Genomic DNA, 24,985 nt, shown 5'->3' with positions numbered 1-24,985 from the left:
TTTCAAGATTTTTAGAAATCTTGGCCAACTGAAAAGTATGAACATGACAAGTATTAGCATGTACAGCACTCAATACTTAGTTGGGGCTCCTTTTGCCTGAATTACTGCAGCAGTGCGGCGTGGCATGGAGTCGATCAGTCTGTGGCACTGCTCAGGTGTTACGAGAGCTCAGGTTGCTCTGATAGTGGCCTTCAGCTCTTCTGCATTGTTGGGTCTGGCATATCGCATCTTCCTCTTCACAATACCCCATACATTTTCTATGGGGTTAAGGTCAGGCGAGTTTGCTGGCCAATTAAGAACAGGGATACCATGGTCCTTAAACCAGGTACTGGTAGCTTTGGCACTGTGTGCAGGTGCCAAGTCCTGTTGGAAAATGAAATCTGCATCTCCATAAAGTTGGTCAGCAGCAGGAAGCATGAAGTGCTCTAAAACTTCCTGGTATACGGCTGCGTTGACCTTGGACCTCAGAAAACACAGTGGAGCAACACCAGCAGATGACATGGCACCCCAAACCATCACTGACTGTGGAAACTTTACACTGGACCTCAAGCAACATGGATTCTGTGCCTCTCCTCTCTTCCTCCAGACTCTGGGACCCTGATTTCCAAAGGAAATGCAAAATTTACTTTCATCAGAGAACATAACTTTGGACCACCCAGCAGCAGTCCAGTCCTTTTTGTCTTTAGCCCAGGCAAGACGCTTCTGACGCTGTCTGTTGTTCAAGAGTGGCTTGACACAAGGAATGCGACAGCTGAAACCCATGTCTTGCATACGTCTGTGCGTAGTGGTTCTTGAAGCACTGACTCCAGCTGCAGTCCACTCTTTGTGAATCTCTCCCACATTTTTGAATGGGTTTTGTTTCACAATCCTCTCCAGGGTGCGGTTATCCCTATTGCTTGTACACTTTTTTCTACCACATCTTTTCCTTCCCTTCGCCTCTCTATTAATGTGCTTGGACACAGTGCTCTGTGAACAGCCAGCCTCTTTTGCAATGAACTTTTGTGTCTTGCCCTCCTTGTGCAAGGTATCAATGGTCGTCTTCTGGACAACTGTCAAGTCAGCAGTCTTCCCCATGATTGTGTAGCCTACAGAACTAGATTGAGAGACCATTTAAAGGCCTTTGCAGGTGTTTTGAGTTAATTAGCTGATTAGAGTGTGGCACCGGGTGTCTTCAATATTGAACCTTTTCACAATATTCTAATTTTCTGAGATACTGAATTTGGGGTTTTCATTAGTTGTCAGTTATAATCATCAAAATTAAAAGAAATAAACACTTGAAATATATCAGTCTGTGTGGAATGAATGTATACATTATACAAGTTTCACTTTTTGAATGGAATTAGTGAAATAAATCAACTTTTTGATGATATTCTTATTATATGACCAGCACCTGTATATATATATATATATATATATATATATATATACTCAATATAATGTATACTCAAATATAAAATATATAGCAATATAAAATGAGTGCTCGGTGATGCAGGTTTTGGTATATTTCATTTTATTTCATTCAGACATTTTAAAGGTCTTCCAACCATACAAAACTCATTAGAAACACTGCTCTTGTCAACCATTTAGACACTGTGTGTGCTCAGCAAAAAAAAAAACAAAAAAAAAAAAAAACACAAAACTTCAAGGCCACGTCACTTGGTTAATGGTTTTCACACCAAAATGAGATGTGGTTAAAGCAGTCAGTTTGAAGTTGCTCATCACCAACAAATGTTCATCTTGTGCATGATGTTCTTATACTGTTTTCAACACAGCTTTAATTTCAAATAGATCCTAACAACAGCATAAAGGATAAAAACACCACCTGACACCAGATGAGGAATGTTTGTAACCTAACATTTAAGACAATTAAATCCTTTAGATCTTTAATTCATAAAATGTAATTTATCGTAAATTAAACTTTTATTAAGGACAAGTCGACACTCTAGTCAAGCAGCAATAAAAATGTAGCTAGTCAGCTGTGCTAAATAGATCCTACTAATTAACTGGCTTGCTACCCTTAAGATGGCCAAGGGAATTAGGGGAAGAAGACAGGGGAAGTGTTTTAAGTAGTATTGAAATGCCCAGATACCTTCAGACAGAGGTGATGGAAATAATTACAGTTTGGTTCATTAAGCTGAATTAGAAATCAGTACAGATTGGAGGTGTAAATCAAAAGTATTTGGCACATTATTATAAAGATGTAAACATTCACCAAAATGTGGCTCAGTTCGGAGATTCTGCAGTAATGACAGTCAGGCGTGTGCCGTTACTCAGGTATACAACATACCATGATATGCAATGCGTATTTTAAAATATTTTGTGCTGTGATAAAGTCTAAGAGTCCCCTTTTATACAAATTTGAAGGCAATCACCTCAAAAAAAAGGCAGACCACTAGTACTCCTACTAAGGTTTTTGTAATGTAGTCATTTTTTAGAAAATACAATATTGAAAGAATATAATAAACCATGATAAAAGGTTGAAGATTTACTATACAGGCCTGGGCAATGATGATATGATGTCATTATATATATTATATATACACTTTTAGCACTTTTATAATACTGACCAACTCCACTGTTCCTTACTCCTGATTGTACTTTAAATCTATTTTTGTACAATTTTCTTTCTTTAATAATTTAGTTTTTTATGAAACTGCTGGCACTTTATCAAAACTAAACACTATGACACTCATCATGTATCATGATATATTTTTGCCATAATAACCACTAATGATATTATTATATGGGAATTTAATATCAGCACACGCCTAACAGTCATATTTTGGCACTGACATTCATAATTACAGAATACTGAGGGCATCAGTAAAAAGAATTTCAACAAGAGCTATTGTATTAAAAATGGTAGCAGTTAGTAAAATAAATTTATCTTTCACTTATAAAATGGGTTTCGTGATTAATTCCAAAGATGAAAAGCAAAAAATGATGTACATCCTTCAACTTTATACTCTGCTTGCCTTGTGATTAACCTTATGTTAGTGAAGTGAAGTGAACTAGGAATTTGTGCTCTGCATTTAACCCATCCAAGTGCACACACAGTAGTGAACACACACACACACACAGTAGTGAACACACACCCGGAGCAGTGGGCAGCCTTTTTTGCTGCAGCGCCCGGGGAGCAGTTTGGGGGTTCGGTGCCTTGCTCAAGGGTCTCAACTCAGTCGTGGTATTGAGGGTGGAAGAGAGTGCTGGTCATTCACTCCCCCCACCTCCAACTCCTGCCGGCCTGAGACTCGAACCCACAACCTTCAGGTTCACCTTCGGGTTGCAAGTCTGAGTCTCTATCCATTAGGCCACGACTGCCTAATGTTTGTTCAAGCGATGGCAACTCACGGCACCCAAATAGTTATACGCAGGTTAATATCGGGCGTTGCTGACTCAAATTTACTGTTAGTCACTAATGTTTTTGCAGATAAATAGTGCACTGGACCATCATCAGTTGTGTGATATTTTCTGAAGTTAGATGTTTGTTATATGTTTACATAGCAACACTCAACAAGCCATTATGGATCCCTGTGTGATTCACAGAATAAACACTTCTGTGAATTACTCAGTAGTGACACATGTACCAACACTTTACACTGTTCCAAGCTGTTGATGTGTTACTTACAGTACAGACTGAGATCAGTAAAAGACGCATAATGTTTCACAGTGGGGAAAATGAAGTGTCTGGAATGTCCTAAGTCCAACCTTCTCTCACATGCACTGGTTAACATCAACTGCTCACACAAATCTATGGGTTCCAGCATACTGAGAAACACTGTTTCACAGTTGTGAATACTACAAGATTCTTTTACAGCCATTTGACTTTTGACAGCTTTCCACTAGTGTGAATGCAGGGTTATAGTAACGAAAAAAGATCACAGCCCAGAGAAATGTCTTCAAGTAAGAAGGAAGTGGACTGAAATTAAATATCTACATGTATTTTCACATATCTTGTTGTCCTACTAGTTACCTTGCATGCTAGATACTCAAGGAACTGTGGTTTGATGAACATCAGATAACCTCCAAAGCCCTGACTATGCATTTTCATAAAAATATGAAAAACTGATGTTCTGACAAATGTCAAGCTGATGGATTTCGGTACATCGCGTTACTTGCCTATAGATTAATGATCTTGTTAAAGCATAATGCTGATGTCTTCATCGTGATATAATGTCACACTGATATACTATCACACTCCTAATTCACATGCAGTAACAGACACAGTATTAGAAACTGGGTTTGTGTTTTTCTGACTTTTGCCCCTTTCATAACAAGTCTCCTCAATTTAAAAATGCAAAAACAAGCACATACATATATGTTTTTAAAAAAACAAAACAAAACAAAAAAAAAAACAGGCTCAGGATGTTGCCCCCTAACGATAGCTGGTGAAGCCAGAGTTGCATTTTAGATTTCATCAATCCCTGTAAATCCACATGCAGAAACAAAGACATACATATACAGCAGTTTAAAAAGCAGACTCAGGATGGTCAAGACGTCCTCTATTGGGAGGCTGGAGAGTGCAGCGCTGACGTTTCTCCTCTTTGGTCCAGCTCGTTCTGAAGCCGTGTCAGATCCTCCAGCTCCTCTAGCTCCCGGAACTGACGGTCGGTTTTGTGACTGACAAGCGAGCGATAAAAATGGACAGCGAAGACGATAAAGATGAGGCCAAACGGCACCATGATAGAGGTGGATGTGATGGCGGCGGCCACCCCAGCTGAGACCGTGCCGTTTTTCTGATTCTTGGGCCTGATGGGTAAAAACTTGACCCAGCAGAGCAGGACGACCTCGGCAAGGAAGAGCAGTGTGCCGATGACGGTTGAGAAGGCCCAGGCCAGCTCGACGTGGCGATGCATGCGTTCATGTGGAGACTCACGCACCGAGTTCAGGTTGTGTACATTGCTGACGGCCTCGATGTTGGGCAAGATGCAGGTGCTGATCATCAGAGCAAAGAGATGAACCGCCACCAACACTGTGGTGCATGCACTGAATGCGATCAACAGACCAGGGGGGTAATCATGACTAGTATCCAGCTGAACCTCCACCATCGCGACCTACACACACACACACACACACACACACACACACACACACACACACACACACACACACACACAAAAAAAAAAAAACAGGGGTTAGGTTTAGGTTGTCAGCTGGCAAAGTCTTGCTGATTGAATAAATGTCTCAAAAAACAGACGTCTCATCTGTTCAGAGTTGATGGCACTAGTCAAAAGTGGTGATGCAAAGCACCACTAAAAACCAAAATGTAATACAGCCATAAACTAAACAATGGTTAAGTATTAAAACGTAATTGTCAGTCATTAGCTGCTTATCTGGACCTTTGTAAGCAAGGAATATTATGTAACTGGACCTTTACAAATTTTAGTTGAATACCCATGGTTTGGGGTCAAATTCTTGTTTTTATTGTATGAATTGATTATATATATATATATATATATATATATATATATATAAAATGGCAAGGAGTTCACAAGGTGCTGGAAACATTCCTTAGAGATTCTGGTCCATGTTGACATGATTTTATAACAGAATTGCTGTAAAGTTGTCAGCTGCATTTTCCTTGTGTGAATCTCCTATTCTACCACATTACATTGCTCTATTAGATTCAGATGTGGTGACTACCAGTTGATGTACCCTGAACTCATTGTCATGTTCATGGAACCAGTTTGAGAGGACTTGGGCTTTGTGACATGGTGCATTATCATGCTGGAAATAGCCAGTATAATATTGGTTAATTGTGGCTATAAAGGGATGCATGTGGTCTGCCACAATACTCTGTCTGTGGCCTTCAAATGATGCACGACTGATATAAAGGAGCCGCAGTATGAGCCAAGAAAACATTCCCCACACCACTATACTACCACCACCAGCCTGGATTGTTGACACAAGGTAGATTGGGCCCATGGATTCATGCTGTTCATGCCAACTGTCTGCACACTGTAGCAGAAATTTATCAGCCCAGGCTCCTGGGTAGTGCAACAGAAAAGCATTTCGCCCTATTGTCTGGAGATTGCGAGTTTGAATCCCGACGATGGCATAGCCATCCATAGCCAAGAGAGTCCAAGAGAGACACTGGCCAATCATTGGTGTCTGTGAGCTCAAGCATGCAGAAGTGGGTGGATAGCGCTTTCCTCCAAGTGTGTTACGCCGCCCCCTGACGTTATATGAACAGCAGTTCGAAAAAGATGCAGACGACTGACTCCATGTGCCTCAAAGGAAGCATGTGTTAGCCTTCGACCTTCCCCAGTTGGTAGCTGTGGTATGATAGGAGAGACTTCACTGGAGGGTGGGAATTGGCCAAGACTAAAAAAATAAAAAATAAAGAAAATTTTTTTTTATCAGTCCAGGTGATATTTTTCTAGCCTTCACTGCCCAGTTTGGGTGAGCCTATGCCCCCTGTAGCCTCAGATCATTGTTCCTGGCTGACTGGCGTGGAAGCCCACTCACCTGAGATGCTGTTCTGTTTAGCACGTTGTAAAGAGTGACTATTTGAGTTACCATTGCTTTCCTGTCAGCTTGAACAAGTCTGGTCATTTTCCTCTGAACTTTATCTTCAACAAGGCGTTTCCGCCCACAGAACTGCAACTCACTTTCTTTTGCACCATTCTGTGTAAACTCTAGACACTGTTGTGTGTGAAAATCCCAGATGATCAGCTGTTTCTAAAATGCTTCAAACAGCCCGCCTGGCATCAACAACCATGCCTAAAGTCTCTGAGATGACATTTTCTGATTTCAATGTGTGATTAACTGAAACTCGACCAGTATTTGCATAATTTTTGCATTGCACTGCTGCCTCATGATGATTGGACTGGCTGACTGGATAACTGCATGAATGAGCACGCGTACAGGTGTTCCTAATAAATTGGCCAGTGAGTGTATGTTCTTGATATGCTCGAGTTGTATGAGTCAAAGACGATTTAGAAGCTTTTTTTTTCATTGCAGCACTGATTAGATCATGAACATATGCTGTTTATTTGTACTGGGAATGTGACACAGACATATGCAAATATTTGGCATAAACAGACGCACCCACCTTTTTGAAAACAATAACCAAGAAACATATGATGTTAATATTATTCATGCAGGTCTGCCTCATGTGCAGTGTGCAGATATGTGTTTTTTAAGACAGTACTGAGGTAAGAAAGTGAAGTGCAGTGTGCTGTGGAAGGGAGCGGGGTTACTCACCATGGCGAAGCCGGACAGCAGAGCTGAAGTGCGGCTCGTGGCTTTCAGCTTCGCCCGGCTCAGATAGAGCTTCCGCCAGGACAGAGCCTGCAGAGACAGCTCACTTCCGCTCATCGCGCGCACAATCAAACAAATACACCACCGAATTAATCCCTGCTGAGGTTTCCGAGCTAGATCATTCAAAACAACGCGTCTCAAATTCACCCGAATCAGTCCTTTACATTTCTCTAACTCACCGCCTGCCTGCCTGCCTTAATGTAGCATTACCCATAATCCTCCGCGGTCCTTACAGCTCTAACTTGTCACTGCCAGAGAGACATTAAGAGTCCTTACTACAGATTACAGCTTTTCATGTACACTTCATACTGTTCATACTTCATAATGAGTCTGTGCTAAAAAAAAATATTAAAAAATAATGCTATTCCTAATAACATTTTAAATGTATATTTTACCCTTCTCTTGACTTTTGTATGTTTTGCTTAGTTTTGGAATTAAATAAAAAATTCAGTCCATGTTCATGTTTTCATTTTGTATTTATTACAATGTTAGGACCTAGCGACTTCCTCCTAAAACCTATTACCATTAAAAATAGAAAATATGTTGTCTAAATCAGTTCTCTGATTTAATGAATTTATTATATTCACTTCTTTTGATTGAGAAGTCTTTAATTAATTAATTTGGCTTAGATTCTAACAAGTGGTGTTTGTAAAAGATAACACTAGTGAATAATAATAATAATAATAATAATAATAATAATAATAATAATAATAATAATAATAATAAAATAAAAAATCTTATAGCCTTGAAATCTAGATGGAAGTTTAAATTAATTTCACACACAGAATAAATGTCCTAAGAATAAACTGCAGCCCAAAATGCATAGAATGAAACAATACAATGTTTTTTTGTTTCCATTAGTAAAATAATTCTTGTAACAAAGGCTTTTTTTTTCCCCTACTAGTTTAATGAATTACCTTTCAAGTTAAATGGTATGCAGCATATCATTTTAGCTCATACAAACTATACAGGCTGTGTGTCATTTCACTAATGACATAATCTTGTCGTTCTTTTCATTCAATCATTCACAAGTTGCTTTATAAAAAAAAAAAAAAATCACTGTCCACATCTGCTCTTATCCTTCAGTGAAGTTTATTTGGCGCCTGATGATGATGAGCTATACATCGACATCAGAATACAACACAAAACCCTGCAACAAAACCTTAACAAGAACTTACATTAAAAACCTGAAATTAAACATTAAAATGTAGCAGTTGTAGCATTTTACACAAAACATTTGATTTATTAGTGTTTTCTTGTTAAAACTCCTCACGCCGCGGAGAAAAACATGCAGAGCGGCAATGACAAACGCAGAAATCAAATCAACCTGTGAGGAGATGCTTGGTATCGACAGAGTCCATCGGCACCACACTCTTCTCAGTACGTGATCAAGAAGAGACAGTAAAATTGCCATTTCACTGAGGATTGTCTGTGCCAATCAACCAGAGGGTCAAAGATTAAAAGGGGTTGGTTAAATAGTGTCTGAGAATGGGTTTACTGTGTCTTCCAAGTCCATGAACATTCTTGAGTTGATGTCAATAACTGACTGTACAACATATCACACCATAGTGTTATCGAGAACCCTAAAACTGTGATCAAATGCTGCTGAATTTTGGGCCGTACCTAACTAGACTACCAGACTTAGCTGTGATACCAGAATAGCACTCTCGCTCGCTCTCTCTCTCTCTCTCTTTCACGCACAAACACAAACAGGGATGATACAGTAGTGAATGAATTTGTTTCCATGTGTACCTATTTCAGACAGGAAGGAACATACATGCTGCAGTCCAGCCCTGGGGAAGCATTTTCTTCCTGACTTGGGGCATTCTGCACTGTGTGTACTTCTGTCACTTATTCGCCATTTAAAATAAAGTGAAACATGTTGTTCAAAAAATATTGTGATCATTTTGCAATATTCATGTACAACCTGTTTTCATCTTTTGTTATTGCTTTTGTTTTTTTGTGTTGGTTGGTACATTGGGTCATTTAAATCCATTTCAAAACACTTTTTAAAAACCAGGTTCGGTGACTAATGTTGTGTCTGAATATCCACATCGCAGCATCTGGTTTAAATCGGTTCCGTTTACCGTCCTGTCTGAAATAGGGCTGACACTTAGCAGCCCCTGTCCGAAGATGTGTGGCTACAGACGCACACACACTCCCACACCGTGTTAATGTTCAAAGACAGACCGGGCGAATGCAGACCCTAAGCTCCCCCGTAAAGTCCTCTATAAAGCGCCATGTTCCCTCATAAGGGCTTCCAACCCCCAACATGGCTGTCTTCTATCAGGGCTCCCCCATGAAGGCTGCATCGCTCTATAAGGATTATGAGCACTATAAGGGCTGTGTCTGATTAGATCAAAATTGAATTGGAGCTGGTGATAACAGCTGTTCAACTGTACACCTGAAGAAAATTAACTTAGATTAATAAACTAGATAAATTAATTCCATAATCACTAACTTCTGCTGTCATGCCATAGTGGTCGAATACACTGTAATCATTCATGGACAGGGCCCCTTGGGCCTGACGGTACTGGGTCCACAACCCCCTTTAGAGACTTTTCCTATATAAAAAAAAAATTATCTGCATACAAAAAGCAAAGGATCTGAACTTTACATTATACCTAACCAACCTGACCAGATTTTAATGGCTAAATTTTAAATTTGCTGACAAAAAAGGTGTGCATACTTTTAAATGTTTTTGGAAAAAGGAAAAAAAAAAAGGAATTTTATGATCAGGGTAGCTACCACATACGTTATTTAAAAGCTAACGAAACACAATTGTTACACGCACAACACCTTCACCCGAGAGCTGGCGTACACCTAGTTAAAGCCCTGTAAATGTCAATGCAGGTTAAAAAAATACATTTTCATTACTTCGGTACATGAATATAACATTTAGAAAATGGCATAGAATTGTTTACAGGAGATTTTTCCAATCAAATCGAGTTCAAACAAAGCACTGTGCAGAGCTTCAGCTTAAAATAATGCAGAGACAATAAAGCGTCATACGACTAAACAAAAGGCACCCAGGTTTTCTGGGAAACATGGGAGCCTAATGGCCTAGGCGCACCTGGTGATCTACAATAAAAAATAAAACGACTATTTTGATAGATATGTGCTGTAGGTGCAAAACTTGACACCATTACCATGGCAACATTTACATGGCTGCATGCTGCCATCGGTCACGTACCGTCACTGTATACACCAATTCTGCGATGAGACACAGAGCAAGGGTTTGTTCAACACCACCATGTAAATGCAGCATTAACGACACAGCCCTTGAAGGGGACAAGGCTATTATAGCGGGATGAGGGAGGCAAAGGTCTAAAAAGGTGAAAGGTCAGGGGTCATTCAGGATCTAACAACATGAAACCCATCCATGTGCAGGACTGAACTCTGAAGCGTCAGCTGTGCGGGTCATGAAGACGGAAGGTCAGGAGCATCAACACACATTCACAACAGAAGACAGAAAAACAGCTGAAGCTCCGGCCCTTGTCATTATCAGTCTGTGGAGAAGAAGAAAGTAAAACGAGCAGCCATATTTACACTTAACAACCGTACTGAAACTAAAACACACACGTCAGTTCATTGTAGAAACCCATCCTCCTCTTCCTCCTGAGGCCCAGCCCACAACAATCAAACACCCATTTCCTCAAACCACCGTACTGAGCGAGGTGGTGTTAGTGGAATCCAGGGCGGAGCTAAGGTTGAGGTCATCGGTCTCTGTGGGTGTGTCTGGGGTCACCAACATTGTGCTGCTGTCAATAGATTCTGCCCTCTCCTCAAGGGGAGGGGGTGGGGCCTGAAGAGGGGTTCTGCAGAGAGTTCCACCTCCTCCACTGTCCTGTGTACCATTCAGGCCTACAGACAGAGACACAGGAGAAAGTGGCACAGACAGAATAATGGTGAAATGACTGGTATAGCCATATCCCAGTGTCTCGATTCCTGGTGCATATTTATATATATTTACCAAGTCCCATGTAGAGAAGAGAGTTGGGGTTGATGGAAGCCTCATAAGGGGGTGGGGGCTCATCTGGTGGGCGGAGCTCAGGGTATTTATATGCTGCGTAAGGGGGTGGTGGCTCCTGAAAGTGGAAAGCCCCACCCTCTCCATCATCAGACAGGTGTAGTGGTGTGAGACCAGTACCAAACACATCAGAGCCATAATCGAAGGCGGGAACACGTCGGCCCAGGTTAAAGTGGTGCACTGAGAGGCAGAGAGACAGAGAATTACTCTTCTGAACACTCTATGTTAAACTGTTCACATTAAACAGATATTAATAAAGTAACAACAAATAAGAGTGCCCCTTGGCCACTGCTACACACTGACAGACACAGAATGTTACTACAGTGCATCCGGAAAGTATTCACAGCGCTTCACTTTTTCCACATTTTGTTATGTTACAGCCTTGTTCCAAAATGGATTAAATTCATTATTTTCCTCAAAATTCTACAAACAATACCCCATAATGACAATGTGAAAGAAGTTTGTTTGAAATCTTTGCAAATTTATTAAAAATAAAAAATGAAAAAAAAAAAAAATCACATGTACAAAAGTATTCACAGCCTTTGCCATAACACTCAAAATTGAGCTCAGGAGCATCCCGTTTGCACTGATCGTCCTTGAGATGTTTCTACAACTTGATTGGAGTCCACCTGTGGTAAATTCAGTTGATTGGACATGGTTTGGAAAGGCACACACCTGTCTATATAAGGTCCCACAGTTAACAGTGGATGTCAGAGCACAAACCAAGCCATGAAGTCCAAGGAATTGTATGAAGCCAAACTGAGCGATCGGGGGAGAAGGGCCTTAGTCAGGGAAGTGACCAAGAACCCGATGGTCACTCTGACAGAGCTCCAGCGTTTCTCTGTGGAGAGAGGAGAACCTTCCAGAAGAACAACCATCTCTGCAGCAGTCCACCAATCAGGCCTGAATGGTAGAGTGGCCAGACGGAAGCCACTCCTCAGTAAAAGGCACATGACGGACCACCTGGAGTTTGCCAAAAGGCACCTGAAGGACGCTCAGACCATGAGAAACAAAGATTGAACTCTTTGGCCTGAACAGCAAGTGTCATGTCTGGACGAAACCAGGCACCACTCATCACCTGGGCAATACCATCCCTACAGTGAAGCATGGTGGTGGCAGCATCATGCTGTGGGGATGTTTTTCAGAGGCAGGAACTGGGAGACAAGTCAGGATCGAGGGAAAGATGAATGCAGCAATGTACATTCTTGATGAAAACCTGCTCCAGAGCGCTCTGGACCACAGACTGGGGCGAAGGTTCATCTTCCAACAGGACAACGACCCTAAGGACATAGCCAAGATAACAAAGGAGTGGCTACGGGACAACTCTGTGAATGTCCTTGAGTGGCCCAGCCAAAGCCCAGACTTGAACCCGATTGAGCATCTCTGGAGAGATCTGAAAATGGCTGTGCACCGACGCTCCCCATCCAACCTGATGGAGCTTGAGAGGTCCTGCAAAGAAGAATGGGAGAAACTGCCCCAAAAATAGGTGTGCCAAGCTTGTAGCATCATACTCAAAAAGACTTGAGCCTGTAATTGCTGCCAGAGGTGCTTCAACAAAGTACTGAGCAAAGGCTGTGAATACTTATGTATATGTGATTTTTTTCATTTTTTATTTTTAATAAATTTGCAAAGATTTCAAACAAACTTCTTTCACGTTGTCATTATGGGGTATTGTTTGTAGAATTTTGAGGAAAATAATGAATTTAATCCATTTTGGAACAAGGCTGTAACATAACAAAATGTGGAAAAAGTGAAGCGCTGTGAATACTTTCCGGATGCACTGTATATATTGTATATGTATATATATATATATATATATGTACTCACAGTTCCCTCCAATTAATGTGTCAATGCGCTCTCTGCGTCTCTGCCGTAAGCGATGTACCATAAAAAGCAGCAAAGACAACACCAGGAACGACGAGATACAGCTGATGATTAGACGCATACCACCTGCCATGGAGTCAAACAGACTGCTGCCATCTGAGACACACACAATTATCATTCAGGTTAGTGTTGTCATGATAACAATCAGGTAGGAAAATTAAAAACGGATAATAAAATTAAACAGAAATTTAAACATGGCATGGAATGCGCATTCAAGATCAAATTTTAGTTATTACACATAAATAAAATACATGCAAACCAGTCCAAATTAAAAGAAAATGAATATTATGAAACAAATATGGCTAGTCAATCTCAAACCCTAGCTGGCACTTATCAAGCTAGAATTGTTTGCTAATGTATGGGACTGTGTGCAGATCTGTGTACTGACAAAAGTTACAACAGCGACCACAACCAATAATACACAACTGTATTATTCATCAAATTCAAATTTTATTGGTCACACACACAGCCATACCCAGTACAACGTGCAGTGAAATGCTTTTTACGACTGTCTGATGACATAACTGTCAGTGTTCATGTGTGTGTTTTGGTTACCCGGATCGAGGCAGGTGAATTTGCAGCACTCTTTAGGGTCCTTTGTGAAGTGTGTGCAACCCTGCGGCCTCACGCACAGTGCCGCCACACACATTTCCGCCTCGCCGTCGTGACATGTGCAGCTCAGACACGGGTCGTCCCCCTTGGGCGTGAAGTACAGACCCTCACTGACCACATTATCCCGGATATCCACACAAGTCTGTCCTACACACACACACACACACAATATATATATACATTATCCAATGTACGTAACACTCAATCACCCTTCACAAATAAATCAGGTATGGTGGGCTCTGATTGGTTGAGAGCAGTACAGTCTATTCTAAATGGATCAATAGGGACAATTAGACAAATAAATAGATAGATAGATAGATAAATATATAGATAGATAGATAGGTAGACAGACAGACAGACAGACAGAAAGAGAGATACAGAGACCCAGGACGACTCTGAACTAATGCAGACCATATGGAGATTAAGAGCTGTATAATATCACAGACTTTTGAACCTGACTACTTTAAGACAGCTTGTGTGTGTGTGTGTGTGTGTGTGTGTGTGTGTGTGTGTGCGCGCGTACGTCTTTTGCAGAGAAAAGGGAAGGGTTTGTAGCAGTTTTCAGTGTGCCAGCTGTGTAAGCCGCGCTCGTTCATATTCCTGTTGTGAAAACGCTGCAGCTGTGCGCAGTACACACTGTCCTGCTTCACACTCGCCTCTGACACACTCCACAATCCCTCTGGGGGGAGAAACACCTGCACAGAGCCTACACATGCGCACGTGCACCCAAACACACACACACACACACACACACACACAAACAATAATCATTAACATTAGAATACACACACTGCTGAAACCGCATCTCTCAGAGTGGGCAGAGCATACTGCGATATGTAACACACCTACACAATACTGTTGTAATGGATACTAGTGCTGATAAAAATATTTAATTCTTAGATGCATCATGATTCTCTCTTGATCAACAATGTAATAAATTAAATATCATATCAGACTTTTACATAGAAAAAACATCAATGTCACTATCAATAATTTTTGAAAAAATAATAATAAAAATCACTTCTTCAAAATTGCATTAAAATATTAATTACTAAAAAGATTTAGTGTAGTGTTTTTATTCATTTCCCCACAGGATCAAATTATATATTACATAACATATTACATTATCCAATGTGAGGCGATAATGTGTGTTACTGACCTTTATAGGCCACCTCCCATCGGCCTTCAAACGATCGACTCTGATTGGTGATGACATACTGATAGCCCACCCAGAAACTGCAAAACAAATACACACAGAGAACTGCAGCCATTTAACACACCGTGGATTATATAAAATAAACATGTCAGTGAGACACTAGCCAATCACAAGCATGTCTGTGGGAATAATCTGAAATGGCATAAATAAGATGAAGTTCATGGAGTTTATTTATGAATGAATTCTAGTGTACATTTAATTTTCAGAACTTGTTTTTCCCTCAATTTAGTAATTGCCAATTGATACACTGTTATCTTAGTGTCCCTTGGCACATGATAGCTACCAGTGTGTGAGGGCAAACACTTGCTTCCTCCTGCATCCATAAAATGATGCTTATATAACTTCATACACTGTGTTTAAATATGGCCGTGTTTATAAGAAGGCTCCTCAGAAGAGTCCTGGAGTTTGATGGAAATAATAACAGCATTGTATTTATAAGCCAGGATAATTTTTTTTGCATACACACACAACACACACTGAAACACTGACCTGCACTGGTCTCTGCGCTCACACACTCTCTGGTCGATCTTGAGGATGAACTGCAGCTCTTCGTTGGTGCTGAAGGTGGCGAGTGAGCCGTTCACTCTCTGACACGTCTCCCCAGCCTGCCAGTAATTCTCCCCTCGCTCATACACCTTGTAACAGCTTGAAGTCTTCTCATAGTGGTGCCATCCACTCGGGCATTTTTCTACACACACACACACACCTCACTGCATCACACTGGAAACTTGTACAATCTGGGATGTGTTCTAACACTGTTTTGAACAGTTCTTCTTGCCCACTTTCCCTTGGTTGAGTCCACTTGACCACCATGTTATTAATGCAGCGGTATAAGGCTTTTCTTTCTTAAGAATGCTGCTACTATATGAATCCTACTGGCGTCCTGGTGACTCTGGGACTCTGTAGCTGGCCACTCACTTTCTGGTGTGCTCCCAATATATATTCCTCCACTTGCATGGCAATTGTACACTCACGTCTAAGAATGCACATACTGACCATAAACTTCATTCAATCACCAGAATTATTGGCAGTCATTCTGAATATCAGCTCATGTCTACAGCAGAAAGGTTAGGGAAAGAGGGTGAAGACACAGGATGAGTGAATGAAAGGCTTACTGTTAAAGCGCACTGGCTGAGCCACACCCATCACGTCCTCCATCTGATCAAAGCCACTGCCATAGCGATATCGCTCCTCCTTCATCGCTGTGGGAAAAACAACACAGTCAGAATGAGACAGAAAGGGGGTGCATCATTTTGTCTATGCATGTCCGAATTACAGTTTTATCCAGCATCATGTCGACGCTCAAGCTTATGTTAAACAGACATCACAATAAACTGCAAACCTTTTGATCATAATTCACAATATAATCCCATTTCAGAAAGTCTATAAAGTATAGACAATTAAAATAATTTTTTATATGCCTAGAGATGAGTAAAAATTGACTAAAAATCTCTACATCTTTACCTTCATTAAACATGCCAGAATCTATGAATATATATGAATATGCAAATCAGAAACACTCCTACATCCATCCATCCCTAATAGCTAGCCAGCTTGTTAACACCATCCAAGTGTGGGAAAATGTAACATTACCACAGCAACCTCATTCTGTCCATCATATTCAACAGGTCCTGCCTAAAAAGCTAGCACATAGGTTCTGTGGCTCTACATTTGTAGTTACCATGTCATCAATAATTTACATAAGCGGATGTGCAGGGCTTAATGGCTCTGGCCATATTTTGTGACATCACAACCTCAGCGCGCATATATATATATATATATATATATATATATATATATATATATATATATATATATATATATATATATATATATATATAGCCCCAGACAGAATATCTGGCATATATCTAACCCTAACCTTATACAGAAGTACTGGGAAATTTTAAATATTTAATAAAATGCATTTATTAAAAAAATAATAAAAAGCACTGTGGTAACAAATTTGACTAATTTATATAATTAGAATCAGCCTTCCAAGGTGAATTAACCATTTAAACATCATATTTATTCATTTCAGTGCTGCTAATCATTTAACCAATTATCTGCACATCCTTACTGCAGTCTAACATTTGCTTATCCCAGGTACATAAACATACTAAATACACAGGTACACTATGTATTTAGGGTAGGGAGTAGGAAGTACAGTACATGATGTTGAAGTATCCACGATAACAATATTGAATATCGTGACATAACTGATGATCATGACATTTCTAGACAGGATGCTAATGTTATATTTATTTAAAAAAACAAACAAACAAACAAACAAAAACCATTTTGTAATTGTGTGCGGACATACGAGGACAGTCTATCTCGTCACTCTTGTCCTCACAGGCGGTCCAGCCATCACACCTCCAGTCCAGGGGGATACACTGCATCCTCCCACTGAGACATGCGAACTGGTCCTCAGCGCAACGCGGCTCTGAAAATGAACACAAATACACACACATAAAATCCTATGTAAAATCCTATGTTCACAATTTCTTTATTGCAATCATGCTAGTACTGACACGCAACAAAAGCCTGATGCTAGAATTAGAAGACACTAGGAGAGTCTGTGCAATTAAGTGTAGATACTTGTAACGTTTTGTGCTTGGCTGTTCCAGACTCCTCTGCATTTCGGGAAAAGCTTTTTAGCTTCAATTGGAGACCAGAATAACAGAAAAAAGTGCATTTTGAAATGAATCTGAATTAGTGCAGGCAGGATCAGAGACCTTTTACCAATGAGAATTTATGGCTTTAGTATCAATTATATCAGTTTTTCAAGATTACACAAGAAACCTGTGATCCTCTACCTGATTGGCTGACCACATCCAGAGTGAACATTAACACACTCCAGACAGCTCCTGTCATGTGATTCATCATCACTACAATGCCAATAACAATAACAATTAAACTCCTTTAACTGGTGTTTAAAAATTTTAATGCGTGTAACACCTTCCTCAATCTGAGGGTCTGACCGGCTGTGTTCCAACAAAGTGTACATAAAATGCTACTAGTAATTGTTAAATGCAGCAGGTCTCACCTGACAGTGGTGTGGCCAGTGATAACCGCGGCCCTGTAGAGAGAGAGAGAGAGAGAGAGAGAGAGAGAGAGAGAGAGAGAGAGAGAGAGAAGAGAGTGAGAGAGAGAGATAGACAGACAGACAGACACACACACAGATTAGTGGTCAGAGCAGATGAATCAGTTCCCCTCTGTCTCTCACCCTGTGTTTTCAATATGCTCTTTTCCACTTCCTCTAGCCACTCTGAACTATTTATCGCCTGCCTCACATGCATGTGATATTCACAGATAATCAATGAAACACTAACATAGGCTCTGTCTGTTCCTTAAAGGATAAATAAAGTCTGTCCAGACATCTGTTTTCCTGTCTCTCCATAGTAGGGTCAAAAGTCTGATGGTCTCTCCTCCTTTCAGGATCAATAAAGATCTATAACACTGTCTGCCATAACTGTGTAAAAGGGTTTGTGTATATTTATGTACACAAAAATTGTGTATGTAAAGTGGGTAATAATTTTAACTCCTTCTATGCAAGCTAATGTTGTGCTACCTATCACAGTTGCTTATAAGGCAGGAATAAGACTCTATATTCAACAGAATTAACCTTAATATAGAATTTAATACACCTTTGTTTTTTTTGTAATGTAATGATGCATACAGCTGTGCTGTTTCTGTAGTTAGCTTTACCTATCTGAACTGCTCTAAATGAGATCCGCAATTGTCATGATTTAGATTGAATTTCACAGTTAGGATGTTTCTGAAAGATTGTGGTCAAGGAAAAATCAGTATCACCCACACCTAATGTGTGTTCATGCTCAAACTTCATTCAGCTGACGTGTCCCACACTGGTAATATTATTATGTGAATAATGACATGACAACAACTGAGTATGAAATAAAACATGACAGGATATGCTGTTACAGAAAATTAATCAATGACTGGGTGGTGTGATACGGTCCAAAATGCTGGGATTAGTTTCATATAACAGCATAACCTGAAGTGTTTTATTCCTCTTATACCACAGCGGGTTGCCAGTGATTACAATTGTTAATTTATTAAAGAATAACATGTCATGTTCTTGTGGACCATTTGCAAAACAAGTTCCGGTTATGATCCATGTTATAGCAGCTACAGTCGTTCCCTCACCAGTCTCTTTTTTCTTTCTCTTTCTTGAAATTAATAAGACAAAAAAAAAAAGCAGCTTGTCCCATTACCGAGTCAGCATGAACATTTTCACATTGTCAAAAACCTACTGACCGCCACAATGTAATGAAACTTGAGACTGCTTCCAGGAATGTTAAACATACATCTCCTTACTTTTCAAAAAGCTTCACCATATCGTATAACAACTACAGGTTTTTGCTTGTTAATCAGCATGTTTTTATCTGTTTATTATTAGCTATAGATTATGTGACGTGTCACTGTGAATGAGTTGTTACTATAGAAATAATACATCTAATAACAAACATGTTAATATAAACCTGGGGTTTGTCTCACAGCCAGTACAACTGTCCGAGGTACTGTTCAAGGAAATTAATCATCATCTGGCCAATCAGAATCGAGTATCTGAAGCAGTGTGGTATACACATTGCAAATAAAAACACTCTGAAACAAAAAGTAAAAAACTCCCTGCTCAGGGACAAAATCTAAATAAGACTAAACCTATATTTCCAGGTTGTTTTGACACTTACTGTGCGGGCTAAACATCAAAAACACAAAGTCGTAGGCAAAACCGATACCTTAATATCGGCTTGTATCATACCGGTTATCATACCGGTTATCGTTCATACCGCTCGGTTCAGCACTATTGACAGCTCTCTGATCTGTAACCCCTGTGTGTCCGTAATTCATACAAAAAAACTCCTAATATGTTAAATACTTAGCCTGTTAATAATATCACAATGCTCGCATTGATTACAAATGTGATGTAGAGTAAAAGATAACATTAAAACACGCTAATACACCACACGGTATGGTAAGTAGCAGGCCGCTTTAGCACTTAGCCCGCTTGCTACATTAGCTTTATATTATTACACACGTATTACACTGCTAATTAATTAGATTTACAATACGTGCGGTGCTAAACAGTGCTGGCTAGTTAGCACTGAGTGGTGAAGACTACTCGTAATGTAAATAGAGTAAATAAAGCCTGTGTGAAAGCTAGCCTGCGTCCCGAGCGGTTAGTGCTAGTCCAAGCGCGCTGTGTTTACCGGTGAGCGGCGGATCCGTGAGCGTCAGGACGGAGAGAAGCGCGAGGAGGAGGCGGGAAGAGCTGCGGTCAGATGTCGCCACCATTTATTATAATTAGTATTGTTATTTATCCTCCATTCATAACAGCGACTCCGTGGAGAAAATGTCCCGGAGAAAGCGACCTCTGTCAGCACCGGAACGCTGTCTGCGGATCACATCTACTCCCAGCCCGAGTCTGCTCGCTCCTCCATAACAAACACACACACACACTCACACTCACACACTTACACACACTTAGACACACACACACATGCACGACTCCGACTCTAATCACGAGTATTATTTAAAATGAAGATCATGTGACATCACATAATGTTGGAGTTTGTTGTTCTTCGCCTTATTAACAAATTTACAGCCGAACTATAACAAAATGGCCGCGCTCTCTCTTCACAGACAAGGCACAGCTCCATCAAAACAATCCCTACCAGGCGCTCAGCCAATCAGAAACAAGAAGTAGAGCTCGCTCCCACCTCACAACCAATCATCTTATAGGATTCGGCTGTGCAGCACAGCCAATCAGCGTAGAGCTCTCTGTCGGAGGTTTAAATGAACGGACTCTATTTAAGGTTCAGGGTTAATTTAACAATAATAATAATAATAATAATAATAATAATAATAATAATAATACCCAAGACTAATAAAATTCATTTAAGTGGGAGCTAATGACCCATTATAAGAGCTATTAACCCAAATACAATAAAATTATAAATAATTATAAATTATAAATAATAAAATTTATGCTAATAATCCTCACTAATTATCATTATTATCAACTATTAACCCAAGTGTGATAAAATGTGACATTTTATCACACTTGGGTTAATAGTTTTGCTTAAGCTAAAATCCGTCACTATCTTAAGAGGATGTTAACCCAAAAGCCCAAGACTATCAAACTAAGCAGAAGGTTTTAAAATATTAGTAATAACTAATTGTCATATGGAACTCTTAACCCTAATACTGACTATTAAAACTATAATATAGCTAAGGGGCTATTAATCCTAACTTTCTGTATTTAGGTTATTATGTATTTGAGGCAGCAGTGAACAGGTGCTCAACATTCACCACATGCCTGTGGCCCCACCTGTGGGGTTTTTTCCACCCTCTTGACAGCATTATACAGCCAACTTATATTTAGTTTAGGACTCAAAATAAAAATTAAAGCTTATTAACTAACACTGAATTATTAAGAATTAAAAACAGACTGTCCATGTTTTTGGTGTTTATGGAAAACGGGCCATATATATATATATATATGTATATATGGCCCATTACATAACACTCTGTTTGGTTTACTACTTGACTGTGGTTTAAAAAAAAAGTTAACACTTTTCTATAAAGTCCTAAAATAATCATATATTAATTATTTCCTAATGCTTTGTAATGATTAATTAATCCTTAGTATATAATGACATTATGAAGCAAACTATGATTAATAAGTAAATGATGAACATGAACAGCCTATTAAGTCATATATTAAAAGCCATTAATAATGGTAATATTTAAGTATGAACCTCATGTTAACCCTTTCTGTCAATTGACATCGTGACTTGCAGTATTAATAAAGATTATTTACATTATGTATGTTTTTTAAAACATTGTGCCAAGTAATGTGTCCCATCCAGTTACAAATGAGATCAAAATTAGTAGTGATCAAAAAGCAAATATTGAAATGTATATTAAATTATAGGGTCTCGCATTTCCTCCCACTTTCCAAAAACATGTCATGGACTAGTGTCACATCAAGGGTGTATTCTCACCTAGTGTTCCCAGGATAGACTGGATCCTCCTGACATGGATAAAGCTGGTACTGAAACCGTGAGTGAGATTGTCATATGAATATTTTAATATGGGTGGTGTAACTGGTCAAACAACCTGAACAATTTACACCAGTGGTGTCAAACATCTGGAAACGGCCCAATAAAGGTTCTAATCAGGCCCAACAAATGGTATTAGAAACCCTATTCTGAACTAAATTCATACTTTGGCTCTTAAATGAAATAAAAGATTGAGGGGGAAAAAACAGGGTTAATCTCTGTTGCTCCACTAGAGGGCAGAAGAGAGCAATAAACTTCATTTTATTAGCAGGCTGAAAAATTGATACTGTAACTCATGTCTCTTTCCAGCAGAGCTAATTTCATTGTTTCACAGTGAATTCTTCAGAAAGCACAACTTTTACGTGTTTTATTTGTAAATAATTTTGCATACTATACTGAATTTCTCCCACTTCAGTATTATGGGCTATTTAATTATTTTTGTAGATTCATGACATATAATCCTAATTCAAGGGGATGAATATTTATGCAAGCCACTGTGCGTGTGTGTGTGTGTGTGTGTGTTAAACTATAATTTGGGGGGGAAAAGTTTCTTTTTGGTAATGAATTGCAGTGCTGAAAGATGGTGTCTGCATTGGAGCTCTTAAAAAAAAAGACACAAAGCGTTAGATATAAAACAGAAAGATTCAAGGATTCAAAACTTTATTGTGATGTGTGCAAGTGAATGCCTCTTCAATAAACATATAAAGACATATGATATTAACATTTACAAAATATACATTAGTGGAAATTAGATGGAAGATGTGTATGCATGCATATATATATATATATATATATATATATATATATATATATATATATATATATATATATGCAAGTATAAAAAAATCCAGATATGTACACACAGATATAAAAATATAACTGCAGCAGTAATGATTGTTAGAAATTGACGGTGCAGAATGTCCTGGCATTGTCAGTGAAGTGTTAGTATCTTATCAGGTATAGGACTATATACTTATTAAAGAGCTATTATTTATATTTTAATAGGATTGCACTGCCATTCACTTCTTTATTTTGGAGACTTAATGAAGCAGGGAAAAGATCATTTCAAAATGAAACCAAAGTTTAAGATTAGATCACTTTTTTAAACTCAGTTATTTCACCTGTCTGTTTCTCACAGTGTTTGACTCTTAGCAAACTGATGGAGAAGGAAAAACTGATCAGATTTCTGTATCTCAGATCCCTCCATGTAACTGTAAAGACTCACGCGCTGTCGTTCTACGTCATTAATTGTGATGCATCAAGCACTACGTCATAAGAACAGTCCACTGATCAGGTGCATGCGAATAATTAATAAAGAGGCACTCATTAGGCTTTTAAAGAGAATTAAAACACCGGAGCATTTGATTAGCCTGTGCTATATAAAAGTAATGGAGGATGACGCAAAGCTATTGGAGAAGCATGGCTACATACTGGACGGCACTCTGGGTAAAGGGTCTTATGGTAAGGTCAAGTCTGCTTACTCTAAAGAACTGAAGAAAAAAGTTGCCATCAAGATCATCGACAAGACCAAAGCACCCGCTGAATTCCTGCAGAAGTTCCTGCCACGTGAGCTGGAGATCCTCTCCTCGCTCAACCACCCACATATAGTAAAGACCTTCAAGATCTTCCGTATAGGTGAAAAAAAACTGTTCATAATGATGGAACTGGGCGCGCAGGGTGACCTGCTTGAGCTCATTAAGACCAGAGGCAAACTCTCCGAGGACCTCGCTAGAAAGCTGTTCCACCAGCTATCACTTGCCGTCAAGTTCATCCATGACCAAAACATTGTTCACCGTGACCTGAAGTGTGAGAACCTGCTGCTGGATAATGACTTCAACTTGAAAGTTGCAGACTTTGGCTTCAGCAAGAGGCTGGAGTACATAGATGGCCAGGTGGTGCTGAGTGACACGTTCTGTGGGTCTTCAGCATATGCGTCACCAGAATTACTGCAGCGAATCTCTTATAATCCTAAAGTGAATGACGTGTGGAGCATGGGTGTGGTGCTGTTCATCATGCTGACCGGCACCATGCCCTACGATGACTCCAGCATTACGAAGATGCTGGAGAACCAGAAGAAGCACGCCATCAACTTCCCTAAACCTCTGCAGGACAATTGCAAGGACGCATACGACCTAATCACCTGCATGCTGGACCGTGACCCAGTCCGGAGGATTGACATCAACCACATCCTCCAACACCCGTGGCTGCAGGACGAGTCCAAACAAGCTAAAGGTACCCGGAGAAAGTGGAGTGGCCCGTCTACATCACAAGCCTGTGCAGAGAATGCTGAACACAACAAGAAGGCCAAGAAAGCTCTATCAGATGACAACCCAACATCTGATGCCAACAATTTATCCGAAGCTGTACAGCCAGTGGTGTCAAGCTCATCCTACAACCCCACAGAGAGCTCAGCTAACTGCCACTTGCTGTAGCACCAGATACTTATTAAACAGAGGCATGGCACTTTGGCTGCATGTTTGATAGATCTTTGCCTTACGACTTCTCTCAAAAGGTATTAACTACAGGAGTGTGAATCTCTAGCCTTACTACAAATTGATTTGATTTTTTACAAAATGATTGAATGAGCCTCAAATGTGGAGTCTCAAATTTCATTCATTTTCAGTAGAATCATCTTGAGTCAATTTGATACTTTAGAATATGATTCAAGAAATACCACATTTCCCCTTAATACAGCTCATATTACACCACAATTTAACTGAAATAATTTAAACTTTGGATTGAGACATTTCAGTTGGAATTGCCTGTGGCATAACTCTCATTCTGATTCACTCTGATTCACAAATCTCATTCTGATATTTCAGTCTTTACAAAACTATTTAGTGGATAAACAAATCTCCGATTTTGCCTCTCTATGAATCAAGGCATGTTGATTCA

At 39.7% G+C, this 24,985-nt stretch overlaps 3 protein-coding genes across 4 annotated transcripts; 1 reads left to right on the top strand and 2 right to left on the bottom strand.

Moving 5' to 3' along the window:
* Positions 1–1,493: 1,493 nt before the first annotated feature.
* orai1b (ORAI calcium release-activated calcium modulator 1b) lies at positions 1,494–7,907 on the bottom strand. Its single transcript, XM_026942514.3, has 2 exons — positions 7,207–7,907; positions 1,494–5,054 (listed from the first exon to the last, which is right to left on the bottom strand). The coding sequence occupies exons 1-2, from the start codon at positions 7,318–7,320 to the stop codon at positions 4,503–4,505; spliced, it is 666 nt and encodes a 221-aa protein (XP_026798315.1). The 5' UTR covers positions 7,321–7,907; the 3' UTR covers positions 1,494–4,502.
* Positions 7,908–8,338: 431 nt separating this feature from the next.
* dgcr2 (DiGeorge syndrome critical region gene 2) lies at positions 8,339–20,720 on the bottom strand. 2 transcript variants are annotated; one of them, XM_026942674.3, is made up of 11 exons: positions 20,237–20,720; positions 18,052–18,084; positions 17,326–17,448; positions 16,121–16,207; positions 15,495–15,693; positions 14,949–15,025; positions 14,313–14,495; positions 13,733–13,936; positions 13,121–13,273; positions 11,237–11,473; positions 8,339–11,127 (listed from the first exon to the last, which is right to left on the bottom strand). In XM_026942674.3, exons 1-11 carry the CDS (start codon positions 20,319–20,321, stop codon positions 10,919–10,921), a joined length of 1,590 nt encoding a protein of 529 aa, XP_026798475.2. In that variant the 5' UTR covers positions 20,322–20,720; the 3' UTR covers positions 8,339–10,918. The 2 variants fall into 2 exon arrangements, with proteins under 2 accessions (XP_026798475.2, XP_034168482.2); XM_034312591.2 differs by lacking the exons at positions 18,052–18,084; positions 20,237–20,720 and adding an exon at positions 17,822–17,906.
* A 2,676-nt stretch (positions 20,721–23,396) lies between these two features.
* On the top strand, positions 23,397–24,607 carry tssk6 (testis-specific serine kinase 6). Its single transcript, XM_026942692.3, has one exon. The coding sequence runs from the start codon at positions 23,479–23,481 to the stop codon at positions 24,520–24,522; it is 1,044 nt and encodes a 347-aa protein (XP_026798493.3). The 5' UTR covers positions 23,397–23,478; the 3' UTR covers positions 24,523–24,607.
* Positions 24,608–24,985: the final 378 nt, after the last annotated feature.

The sequence above is a fragment of the Pangasianodon hypophthalmus genome, chromosome 17, assembly GCF_027358585.1.
Source record: "Pangasianodon hypophthalmus isolate fPanHyp1 chromosome 17, fPanHyp1.pri, whole genome shotgun sequence".
In the NCBI taxonomy this organism is placed as follows: Eukaryota; Metazoa; Chordata; class Actinopteri; order Siluriformes; family Pangasiidae; genus Pangasianodon; species Pangasianodon hypophthalmus.
This window is presented reverse-complemented; position numbering and strand designations above follow the sequence as displayed.